General features: G+C 41.1%; 1 protein-coding gene across 3 annotated transcripts in view; it reads left to right on the forward strand.

The window, feature by feature from the left end:
- Unc13c (unc-13 homolog C) overlaps nucleotides 1-13,062 on the forward strand; it is a 483,555-nt gene that overhangs the window by 380,066 nt on the left and 90,427 nt on the right. For all 3 annotated transcript variants that reach the window (XM_060384763.1, XM_060384762.1, XM_060384764.1), the window contains exons 19-21: nucleotides 105-231; nucleotides 5,910-6,006; nucleotides 7,164-7,307. In XM_060384763.1, the coding sequence (XP_060240746.1) occupies nucleotides 105-231; nucleotides 5,910-6,006; nucleotides 7,164-7,307 (368 nt within the window). The remainder of the gene's footprint in view (nucleotides 1-104; nucleotides 232-5,909; nucleotides 6,007-7,163; nucleotides 7,308-13,062) is intronic.

Raw genomic sequence — 13,062 nt, forward strand, 5'->3', positions numbered from 1 at the left:
CAATTTTCTTCTTTACAGAAATACCAATAATAAAGGTTGATCCAAACCCAGTGGCATTGTCTGCAAGCCAAATTTTATTAATTGTGTGATTTTATCTGTTACAGAACATGAGAAGCACCGATTATGCAAGAGCACCGATTATATGAATTTGCATTTCAAAGTGAAATGGTTTTATAATGAGTATGTGAGAGAACTTCCTGCCTTCAAGGATGCTGTTCCGGAATATTCCTTGTAAGTCATGATTTTCACTCTCCCCCTTTGTCCTGAATTCACAGTGCTGCAAAAATCACAGCTGAGTTGTAAAGACTAAGAGCTCCTCAGATACTTCTCATTTGAATGCAGACATTTCTGTAGTAAAGCTAATGTGGAGAGATTTTCATGTCTCCGAGTCCATGAGGATGGCATGGCATATTTCAAAAATGCCTTACTTAGCTACCCAAAGAGGAAAAAACAAAAAACAAAAAACAAAAAAACAAAAAAACAAAAAAACACAGAATGGGCTCTGGTTTAGACGATGAAATTATTTCCTACGAAAGTGCTACAATGCATAGTGCTAGGGAGACAGCTCAGCAGTTTAAGCAATTGCGACACAAACTTTAGGACCAGTGTTTGGAGTCCCAGAAACCGACATGAAATGCCAGCTGGGCATGGAGGCTGCCCTGTCAGAGGGTGGGGGGGGAATTCCCAAAACAAGCTGGATAGCAAGACTAGCCATATCAGTGAGATCTGGGTTTAATTGAGAGATTCTACTTCAGTGAATAAGGTGGAAACGCCAAGGAAGATGACTCCCAATGACAATCACGTACCTCCACATACATGCTCAAACAGGTGCATCATACCCACACACACGTGCAAGACCCTGCATATACATACATGCACAGCAAACACATACGGAAAGTGGGAAAAAGAAAATTATGCTAGAATGCTCTACTGTTTTATAAATAACCAGACTTTTATTTTAATACAAGGTATAACTGTCACAGAAATCCATGTATCTGCAATAGAAATCATTACTTTGCAATGACATTTTCATTTTATGAGTTCATCTCTGTCTCTGTTCCTTTTCTGTTGACCACGATGAAATGCCTTACAGAAACAATGTAAGGGAGGTTGCCTTATTTTGGCTCACAGTTCCAGTCTCTACTCTACCATGTTAGGAAAGTCATGGAGGCATGAGCTTGTGGCATCCGGTCGCATTGCATCCACAGTCAAGAAGTAGACGCATGCTTGTGCACAGCTCACTTCCTCCATCTTAATGCAGTTCACAGTCCCAGCCCAGGTAATAGTGCCTCCCAGAGTGGGTGGCTCTTCACGCTTGAATTAACTGAATGAAGATGATCCCTCAGAGGCATGCCTAGGGGTTCAACTCCCAGGTGATTCTAGACCTCATTAGATTGACAGTTGAGAGTAACGGTCACAGCATCAATCAATACATTTTTAATTATTCAGCCACTCAAAGAATATTCTGTATTTGATGAGCATCAGGACTCTATTTTGTTCTGGCCAAGGGGTCTTTCCAGGCTCGTCTCTGTAGAAGATTAGTAAGATAAGGACCTCACCCTGAACAAGCTTATTTATATTCAGGCGATATTGATTATCACAGATGTTATGACAGTGAAATGAAACAAGTTAATTTAAGGAGTATATACACAAGAAGAGTGTCACTCAACTGAAGGACTGCTGCAGCTCTATTGTAGACCTTTAAAACTCAATCAGGTTATGTCAAGAAAAAAAAAGGGAAAGTGTTGATATGGAAATGAAGGTAGCTACATGGGCTCTGACACATTGGCAGTCTTGCTCTTCTAGTGGGGGTCTAAGATACTTTCCTCAGATCAATAGAAAGTGATATCAGAAAATAGCTTTAAACTAGACTGTTATAAATAGATTCTGTGAGGCATGTACTAGTCATTAGGCATCATGGGAATCGGAAGCAATCGAGACTGGGGGACAGAGCAGAGATTTAGGAGTTAATGAGCAATGTAATGGCAGGATACTAACAGCCTCAGTGTAATCTCCTTATGGAGGTACGTGAGATGGAACAGCATGGTGACACAACTCAACTGTCTACACCGCAAGGGGCGTATGGAAAGATGCGGGCTGCAGGATACAGGCTTCAGATGAGGGGGATGTTCTCAAGAGAGCTGTTATAAAACAGAGTGGCTCTACTTCATAACAGCATTTTATATAGTTGAAAATTGCTAAGATCTAGGCTGGGGAAGTAGCTCAACAGCCAAAGTGCTTGTCAATCAAATGTCAGGAATGGAGTTTGAATTCCAAGGACCCACGTAAATGCCACATGGGCACAAAGGCCCACCTGTAAACCCAACAATTTGAAATTGGAAGCAGAAGACCCCTGGGGTGAGTAACCTGGTTTGACCAGGCAAGTCAGTGAGCTCTGGGACTATTGAGAGACCCTGCCTCAATGAATAGAGTGGATGGCAACCGTGGAAGACACCTGAGGCCTACATCCAACTGCCACATGCACGTGCAAAAAATAATAATAAAAAATAACCTCTAGAAAATAATAATAATAAAATAACCTCTAGAAAATAATAATAAAATAACCTCTAGAAAATTGCTGAGGGTTGATTTTATGTGTTCTGACCCCAGATGTCATAAGTGTGTTGAATAATGTATTTTTCTTAATATTTTAATTTAGCATACAAAGTAATGGGGTTTCTATAGCTTTTTATAAAGGCTTTATTCTTATTCGTTGTATATGCTAATCAACTTAACTTGTCCTCAAGGTATACACATTCCAAGATATGTACCAATCAATATACATACTTTGTAAGAATTAATAATAAAATAAAATAAAGCCATTCATTTTGTTATTTAAAAAAAATCTTACTAACTCAAAAAATTTAAAAACAAAATATTATACATTTCTTACTGTTTATAGGCTTACTATTATATAGAGCATTTGAAATAAGAACACAACAGTTAAAGACACATAGTAAAATTCTGACAATATAATTTTGAGAATTTGTTCAATTAAAAACATATGAGGGAAAAATAAATGAAGAAAAAAAGTTAGACACGAAGTGAATGCACACAAAACAGTTGCTGGCATCTTGATTGGGAACAGGGAAGCGAAGCAGAAGAGCTGTCTGCCAGACATCTGCCTCTAGCTGTCTAGACTTACCAGATTAAGCTAAAATCACACTTGCATGCATACTGAACACCAGCTACGAAAGTGAGCAAGAGTAAACAGTCAGAGAGCAACCCGGGCAGCTGAAAAGTTAGTATCCTTGAGAATGGAGAAGCACACATCTGCCTACAGGACTTCTCACCATGGTCTACACTCACGTCTATGGGCCAACTGGCAGTTCTGTGGACTTGAAGGCCAAACAGTTCTGCTGTTCAGAACTTACAGCAGTCTTGCTAGAGAGAAGCAAATATTGATGTTCAAATTCCAGAGAAAGGGAAGGACAGAAAAAAAATGGACATGACTCCATTCGTATTTTCCCCAGAGGCTGGAACCTTAGTGTCTTTCTCAATAGCGCCCTGCCTTGCTCACTGAGCAAAGTGTCTCACTTGATGCCAGAGCTCACCTCACAGACTGGGCTAACCAACTTGTCAATTTACTCCAAAGATCCCCATTCTACCTTCCACGTGCTGGGATTAATGCTCTACTATCATGCCACCCTGCCCACTCAGCATTTGCTTGTGTTCCAGGGATCTGAACTATTTCCCACCCATAATTTACATGAATGTGAAGACTAAGGAAGAAAACCGTTAAGTCGAATGGAGGAGCCAGGAGTCTGTTAATAAGTAGAGACTTGAGCAGCCCCACTATGGAACAACAGCTAAAGGGCCGGCCTTCCAGGGGGTGGGGGAGAGAAGCATTGTAAACTGCCCTGGTCTTGGTAGGATCTGGAGGGCTCTGTCCTTAAATGAGAGCAAACATGAAAAGAGCAACCTAAGAACCAGCCTTGTGCAAAGAGAGGTGTTATCCCTTCGTGTCCTTTCCAAGGGAAAACTTAAATCCTCCCTGGAGGAAGCAATCAACAGAAGCTCCACACGAGGCTGGAGAGGTGGCCCAGCAGTTAGGAGCCCTGGCTGCTCTGACAGTGGACCTGGGTTAAGCTCCCAGAATGTTCACAGCCATCTGCAACCCCAGTTCCAGAGGACCTCATGCCCTCTTCTGACCTCAATGGGCACCTGGAAAGTATGTCATACACAGACAAAAAGAAAAAGCACTTATACACATAAAATACACAAAAATTTTAAAAAGGGAAAGAATTTTTCATAGACGGAAATGTAACATTCAGTAAAAAATTTAGGACCTATTTCACCAGAGGACCCATTGTCTAGAACCCCCCCAAATGTTAATCTTATCAGACAAAGACTTTGATTTATGATTTAAAATATTAAAGTTTTAACAGAAAATTTAAATCTATAAGAATAAACTAGAAATTATAGAACTGAGATAAAACTTAAAATATAACAGATAAGATTAATGCTAACTTATATTCAGCACAGGAGGCATAAAAATTTGAAGGTAGGCTTAGAGAGAATGTTTATATATAAAGAGAGGGAACAAAAACTATAAATTATATCCCCCTAAAATGACAATGTATGCAATTAAGATACAAAAGCCTGAGTTCCTGAAACTGAAAAGATAAGAGAAATGATGGCTAGTTGCAAAAATAAGTACTGCACTAAAAATAGAAGAAAACTGTCTTGGTTTGTTGGTTAGGATCGGTTGGGTTGGGTTGGGTTGGGTTGGGTTGGGTTGGGTTGGGTTGGGTTGGGTTGGTTTTTGAAACAGGGTTTCTCTGTGTAGACCTGGATATCCTAGAACTGGCCTCTAACTCAGAGATTCAACTGCCTCTGCCTTCTCTTCCCCCCACCCCCATGCTGGGATTAAAGGTGTGTGGCACCACACCCAATTAAAAACTATCTTAATCCAATAAAATAGGCCTTAAAACAAACAAACAAATGAACAAATAAAAACAATATGAAAGCCATTAAGGGGGTTGGAGTCATAGCTCAGCAGTTGAGTAAACACTTCTCTCACAGGGAAACTGAGTTCAATTCTCAGCACCCACATCACATGGCTCAAAACTACTTTTAATTCCAGCTTCTGGGGATTCAATGCCTTCTTCTGGCCCCACGCATTGCACTCACACACACAGAGACACACATAATTAAAATATTTTTTAATCATTTTTAAAAAATAGAAAAATGGCTAAAGAAGTATGATGCTTATCAATAAATTTTCCAAAGTTTCTCCTTAAGATCAAGGACTAGACTTACTTGGTTGCAGGCAATGTTGAAGACAATCTCTGACAGCTGGGAACTATACCATTTGTAACCAGGACTTACTTAAAAGACACAGATTTAGGAAAGTAGGACATCAGTAGATGCAGATGTACCAAGAAAAGAAAGTAGCCTGAAGACGGACCCATTGTCTGATGAATGGACTTTTAAAAAAATGGTACAAGATCAACTGGACATCCTTGTAGAAAAAAAAAATAGGAAGTGTATATTGAAACTTACCCCAAACTAGTCACAAAAACCAAAGCAGGTAGCTCATGGGGAGTATTTAAGAAGCTGAGGGTAAAGCATGTTGCCTGTAGGAGTTTGATGGGTCCATACCATTCAATGGAAAGGAATTATGGTATGGTAGGATAGTAGATCTGGAGACACAGCACAGGAAGTCTACAGTCAGTGGGAATTTGAACCTTGAATAGGAGGGAATTGAAGAGTGGATGTTGGGAAGCATGTAAATACAAAGAGAGAAAGATTGAAAGTGAGGAAAATAAGTTTGATGAAGTATAACCCTCTATAAAGGAACAAAAATGAAAGATGTCTGATCCTGGATCACCCTCATGGGAGCAACATGGCCATTTACCACATACAAATGGTGTTCCGGGAGGTAACATACTCATTTTTTTTTGTAGGTGGTTTGAGCCTTTTGTTATGCAGTGGCTAGATGAAAATGAAGATGTGTCCATGGAGTTCCTTCACGGAGCCCTGGGAAGAGACAAAAAAGATGGCGTGAGTCCAGCATGGCCAGAATTCCATTACCTTTCTCACCTTTGAGCAAGTAGGAAATGTAGGGCTCATTGTTCTTAGCTGAGTTCCATTTTAATTCCTCAGTGACCTAAACAGATTTAAGACAATTTCAAAGAGCCAGAGGAGCCAGTTAAATAAAAGGAAACAAGAGAAATCAATCATTGCTTTGCCCCCAAATTCTTCTCTATTGTGTAAGTCTGACTCTACAAGATTCCCCTCCCAGACTCATACAAACTCTGCTTTTCTGGAACCCTCTAAAAGAAAGGTAGGAGTGATGAGGAAAACATTCAACATCTACCTCTGGCCTCTTTATGCATGCACGTAATGTACTCATACACGAAGAAACATGCTTTAGCAGAAGGAAATACGTTCCCTTAATGGACCTCAGCAAAGTCCTGATGTCTAGGGCTATCTTTTAGCTATCTTTAATGTGGTATTTTACCCCTTGAAGGTGTAATGCAGTTATATTTTCTCCTTCCTTAAAGTTAGCATGTTACCAGGAAGAGGTGAGGACCAGAACTGTTTTGTTTTGATTTGCTCTTGAGACAGGTCTCATGTAGCCCAGGCTGTGTTAGCTGAAGCTGGTCTTCAACTTCTGATCCTTCTGCCTTAGCCTCCCAAGTGCTGGGCATTCAGGTGTCACCACCATGTCTTTCCAAGGTTGATTGCTAAGAAAAAGATAGAGCAAATCTCTGCAGTGCAGATCAGCAGATCAAAGAGGTCAGCGAATGTGCCTGTGGAGGAGGAGGCAAAGGGTGGTGATGATGACAGTGATAATGATGACAGCTCTACCGAGTATGGGAATCGTGCACCCATAACAACTTAAATCCATGAGAAATTCCCTTTCAGAAATTAAGAATTTTTCTTTGAGCCTTTACCCCATTTTCCTAAGCCTAGGCTTGCATAAACAACTGCCTGCTTTTTCCATCTCTGTCCCATGGTTTGGTTCCCAAAGGGTGGCAGTCTACAGGACTTCAGTTCTCAGGTTCACAAGCTCCTGGTCATTGGGGAGAATCCCTCCTCATTGACCTTCAACCCTAACCCAGGGACTGGGTGTGACAGGATCTATTGTTTAGAAACATAGTGAAGATCCCTTCCCTCGATCCCTTGCTCAGACCATCTTTCTTCTCATCCCTCAGTTCCAGCAGACATCGGAACATGCCCTCTTCTCTTGTTCTGTGGTGGATGTCTTCGCTCAGCTGAACCAGAGCTTTGAGATCATTAAGAAGCTGGAATGTCCAAATCCTGAAGCCTTATCTCACTTAATGAGAAGATTTGCAAAGGTAGGTTGCGTGAGGTGTGTCTTCTCTGAATGTTTAGCCAACCTAAACATCTCTGCTACGTCAGAGGGCTAAGATTTGTGCCATTTTGGATGCAGCCCCCATTTTAGAATTTTGAAACAGGATAGTTGCATTACACTTAATAATTTGGGATTGTGGCTACACTCTTGCTTCTGTGACTGACTGAAGGAAACACTAGTCTGGCTCTGGGCCAGATGTTCACATCTGGTTCCAGATGTTCAAAGAAGAGCTCCCTGATGGCCTCAGCTACGCACCTGGCTACTGCTTTGAGGGTATTATCATGAATAAGCATAATCTATGGCTCCGAAAACTTCATAATGACAATGTTAAAACTTTACACTCTGGCAATTTCAAATAAAATCATCCAGCAATCAGAGAAGTTTTAAGAACATACACTTTCTGGATCTCATGAATAAGGAAGTAAATTTTATTCTCTTAGTAAATAAACCCAAAAATACATTTGTCTTGTTGGAAAACTAAGAAATGCCAAAATCCACTTTACATTGTGAAACATTTAAGGTCTTTGTTTGTTAAGGCCACTATAAGGAAATGCAGTACACTGGGTATCTTAAATAACAAAGACGCCTTGTACATACCGTCATAGGGACTGCCCTTGGAGCACCCAAGGGTCTCTGTGAATCTATTTTTTTCATCTGAGAAGGACACCTGCCAATTGCATTCTAGTGTCTACCATAGAGGTATCATTTTAATTTAATGGCCTTCTTAAGGCCTTAGCTTTAAACAAATTGAAGACACTCTATCTGAATATTTGTCACATCTTGGGCGCCTGGTGATTAAAGCTTTTGACTGTAAAGTTTTGAGAAAACCACTTAGCTCATAACAGATGGGCACACTGAGCGTGTGACTGCTTTTAACCATAAACATAACATTTCTATAACTTCACTTGTCATTATCCCCCAAAAGACTAAAACGAAGGTCCTCTGTGAATGGGAGGCTCAGCTCTGAGCCTATCATTGGGCCTGCCTTTCAGAGAAAAGTTTACATTTTCTTCTAATTAGTAAGGATGTCTTCTAGAAGCTAGTGTCTTGTTTCACTGTGTCAGAACAGATCATCCTGTGGTAACAATTACATCTATAAGCTCCATGGTTCACAGAGATTTACTTCTGGGTCATGGAACATCAGACAGCTTAGGTGACCCTAGAGAGGACCTCTTCACTATTATATGACTCAAGAGCTCCTGTCTGAGAGGTCTGACAAGGGGAGAGCAGGGGTGCTAGCAGGCTCAAAGAGCTAAGTGAAGAAATTAGCTGTACAATTTTGACTATCTAAGAGATATCTATGGCTGTCCAACAGCTAGGACCCTAAGAAGGATCCCAGGCAAACTGTCAGCCAAATTCTACAACAGTATTTATCTGCTATGAATTCAGCATTAAGCTCAAGCTTTTGTTGATTGGAATGACTAAGAAAACCCTTCGCTTGTTAAGATACTAGCTAAGAATGATTTATTTGGGTCATTCTTAAAGAGGATATTCCTGGTGATTATCTCGTTTTTAATATGGTAAAAATCTGTATAATTATCCCTGAAATCATCAAAGCCCTTTCTTAACAAACAGCTATACATTATATAGTTGCCTCTCAAAAGTGTGTTAGTGTGTTCCTTAGGAAGATAGTGCTTGAAGCAAACTGTAGAAGAAGAAAGATCATAGAGGAGTGAAGGGCTGAGGCCTCCGCTCCTGCTTCACCTTTAGCAGCTCTGACCTACCAGCTCTTCTTAAAGTGACACTGTGAGGTGTAGATGGAGATCCACAAATGAGCTTTGGAAAGAGGATGTATAGGAAAACACGTTGCCTAAGCAAGATGAAAAGGGATAGCATTCTATATGTATCACAGAGGAACTGTAAAGATTTTGTTGGCACTACGAAAATTCACATAAATAAAGCATTTTTAATCCCTGGGAAATTGAATATCCTAGTAATGCCTAATTCTTATCACAGGAAAATAATATAACGACAGTGAAAAACATTTCCTAGAAACATAGCAATTAGCAATTGGCATTGAAAAATAATTTTCTGGTTTTTTTGAGAATTATTTGAAAAACATGTAACTCTTAGCAACTCACACAGAGTCTTACAATGAAATAAAAAAAAATAAAAGGCTGAAACAGTTAATTATATGACTATAAAAGTAAGTAAAACTCATTGAAATCCATTACCAATATCAGCCTGTTAATCTACAACTTGCATCTTATGTAAAAGAGTTGATAAAGTGAGAGTTGATGGCTAATATAATTCATATCTTGCAATGTGAATTATAATAACAGACTACGAGTTTGGTTTTGACTCATGTTAACATAAGGTGCAGCCTTTTAGTCTTAAAGATCATGTGCTTCTTGGATCCTTGTATCAAACTATACTGAAATAGCACAGTGATTTAAAATACTTTCTTTTGATGAGAGATGGTAATGATCCACGGGCATTTCAGAAGATTCAACGATCTAAAATGAGTTTTCCAGGAGTGATTCCCTCTTACTAAAGTGTGTACACAGCTCTATAAGGTACCAAAACAAACAAACTAATGAACAAAAACCAACACTAGACATTTCAGGATGGTGACACAGAGATGTGCTGAGTCTTTAAGGCTTTGAACAAGGAGGTTTGTAAGCTTGCTGCATCAGGACTGGATATTAGTGTGACAGTGCCACTTCTCTGGAAAAATACAGGTAGTTAAATTTTTAAAGAAATATTAGGGTTGGAGGCACGGTTCAGTGATTAAGATCACTGGCTGCCCTTGTGGAGGACCCAGGTTCAAGTCCCAGCATCCATATGGTGGCTCACATCCTCCTATAGCCTCCGTGCCATTGAATCTAGGCTTCTGTGGGCACTGCACTCATGTGCACACACAGACATGGTGGAGAACATACACCCACACACATAAAACAAATGCATTTACAAAGCTGTTTAAAGTCAGTGAAATAACAATCTCCAATATTACTTAAAACATCCCCTTTGGTCCCTGGAGGACATCAGGGTGTGCGTCTGCCGTATGCTGGAGCTAAGGAATATGAGACATGCATATTGTTCTTCCTTGTGTTCTGAAACCTAATCCTAACTTTAAAAAATAATAGTGAAAATTCATCAAGAATAGTGGCTTAAGCCAGTCATGGTGGCGCACACCTTTAATCCCAGCACTTGGGAGGCAGAGGCAGGCAGATGTCTGTGAAATGGAGGCTAACCTGGTCTACAAAAAGAAATACAGAATAGCTAGGGCTATACCCAGAGAAACCCTGTCTCAAAAAGAACCAAACAAGTAAACACAAAAGAACAATGCTACACTAATCATTTTATTCATGGTGCCTCACTTATCTCCCTAAAACCCTGTGAGGTGCACATCATTATCCTCCCAAGGTTTTTTAATGATGACATGGGATGAACAGACGGGGTAATTGACAGGAGTCACCATTGGAAATGGCCTGGAGTGACACTTCTAACCATACTGCCTTCTGAAACCCAGTGTTGGGTTGGGGAATGGAATCTCATCAACTGTTTTTACTCTTGAGGCCAAGCCTAGGCATCTGTGGCAGAATAAATGGGAGACTTATGATATACTGGATGTATTAAAACAGGTAAAAGACACAGTGAGATGGAGTCTCTCTTTTGCTGAGGCTAGGTTGGTAGGAGAGTCTTCCTCCCCGCAGAGATTTAGTCAGCACTTGAAACGTGACTAAGGGGCTTAGAGAGACCACTGAGTTACTCATCACTCGCTGTGCGAGCACGGGGACCTGAGTTTTGATTCCCAGCATAGATGTAGAAAGTTGGGCAAGGTGTCACAAGTCTGTAATCCTAGTACTAAGCATGCAGAGACAGGAGGATTCATAGGTTTCAGTGTGCCCTGTCAGTCTAGTTGAGAGTGGCAGTTGAGGAAAATCCCCAATGTCAACCTTGGGCTTAAGCGCGCACACACACACACACACACACACACACACACTCACATGTTCATGCTCACTGTGAATAAAGATAGCCTCTGAACAAGAACTTCCAACTTACAGATTCTAGGAGTAAAACAATAGATGGGCCTCCCCAGGATCCTGACCTGATAATAGCTCAGGGAATCAGCACTTTGCTGGGTGTTGATGGCCAGCCCCTACAATATGCCAGCAACATGTCCTGAGGCCAGAGGACATTTTAGTCATCCTAGTTGATCCGTTAAATGTCACAGACTCTCACTTGACTGCCAGAATCCCATTAGGACTCCATGTTTTCAAGTGTGGAGCTCTGACTCGCTGTCCTTCCATGGCACTGAACCCCATACCATCTGTGACTCCTCCATGTAAACTGTATTTGATTATGAAAAAGAGATGCAGCCATTCACCAAGGGGCTGTCTCATGAGTGATGGGTATGCTCTCCCTCCCCAACCTGCCCCCCTTTCTCCATCTCTCCTTCTCCTATTCACTGTTACTGATTCTATAGCCAGAATGCTTTAAAGATGGAAACCCTGTATGCACCTTGCTAAGTACTCCTTCCCCACGTGGCTCCTCTCTGAATGGTGACCTCCACCTGCCGCCTGTTGCTCTGAGGTTTGGCGGGCAAATTATTCCACTAGCGGCTGCTGAGGATGGCTCCAGAGGTGCTGACTGCACAGATCTGATGCAGGATCTGAGAATCTGCATTTCCACATTTGCAGACAATGCCCATGACAGCTCCCGGAGTCACATTCAGGAGCAATTGATCTAGGAAGGCATGCGCTAAGCAACTGCTAATTTGGGTTAAAGAAATAATGACCAGATTTGGCTTACTTTTGTGAATCAGTTAGAATGAAATGGAAGTTGGCCTTCAAATGTGCATTGAAGATTTTCATTCAGGTTTATGAGTATAGTGGTACAGAATCCTCAGGGCTAAAGAAGACCTCTACAGATCCATAGGGGTATATGGTCTCTAGCCATACCCAGTGTGACCCATGCTTTTCCTCACCCACAGTCCATCCTGTGTTTTGAACGTTAGCCTTGGTAGGCTAGTGAGCGTGAGAACCAGGACCAGTTCTCTCCAATTAGGGAGACAAGGGTGATGTTTTCCTCTGAAGTAGATCAAAGTAGCACACCATGGGGGGAGTCACTGAGAATTCTAGATCACCACGAGGGTTGCTCTTCTCTGGGGAAAACAAGTTAAAGTGGCTATTCAACAAGTCACCTAGCGGTCGTCTGAATGACACTGAACCCTGACGGGTATTTTTACATCCACACCCCACCGCATCCATCCCTGGCCTCTAGTATGTTACATCTGAGATACAGCAAGTTAGAACTTGAAGGCTGTAGCTTGTGTGTGTGTGTGAGAGAGAGAGAGAGAGAGTGAGTTTGGGGGACAGGGTAAGATAATTGCCATGCTTTGCACTGTCATTAAGAAACTGCATTGAGAGTTGGGATCTCAGGCACAGATGAGCACGCACTCCCAGGAAATCCCACAGTCACTCAGCATGGCATCTAAAGGGAAATATGAACAGCTTCACTCGCAAGCTACTTCTGCCTAATCAGCCGTCTGTTTCCCTGGATTTATTGATCTACTACTTAATGAGATCTTCTGTTTTTTTTGAGGCCAAATTTCTATTTAAACTGACTCTCATTATCTTAGCACCATGCACTTCTGCAAAGCATCAATCTCCTGCCAACACATTACCCGTAATTCTAGCTTCTTATTGTGAACTTAAAAGTCAATAAAACAAGTTTATAGTCAAATTTGGTAGATTCAGTCAGTGGGCTAAATATTCTTCCCCTTAGCTTAACTC

Source organism: Meriones unguiculatus, chromosome 6 (assembly GCF_030254825.1).
Source record: "Meriones unguiculatus strain TT.TT164.6M chromosome 6, Bangor_MerUng_6.1, whole genome shotgun sequence".
Lineage (NCBI taxonomy): Eukaryota > Metazoa > Chordata > Mammalia > Rodentia > Muridae > Meriones > Meriones unguiculatus.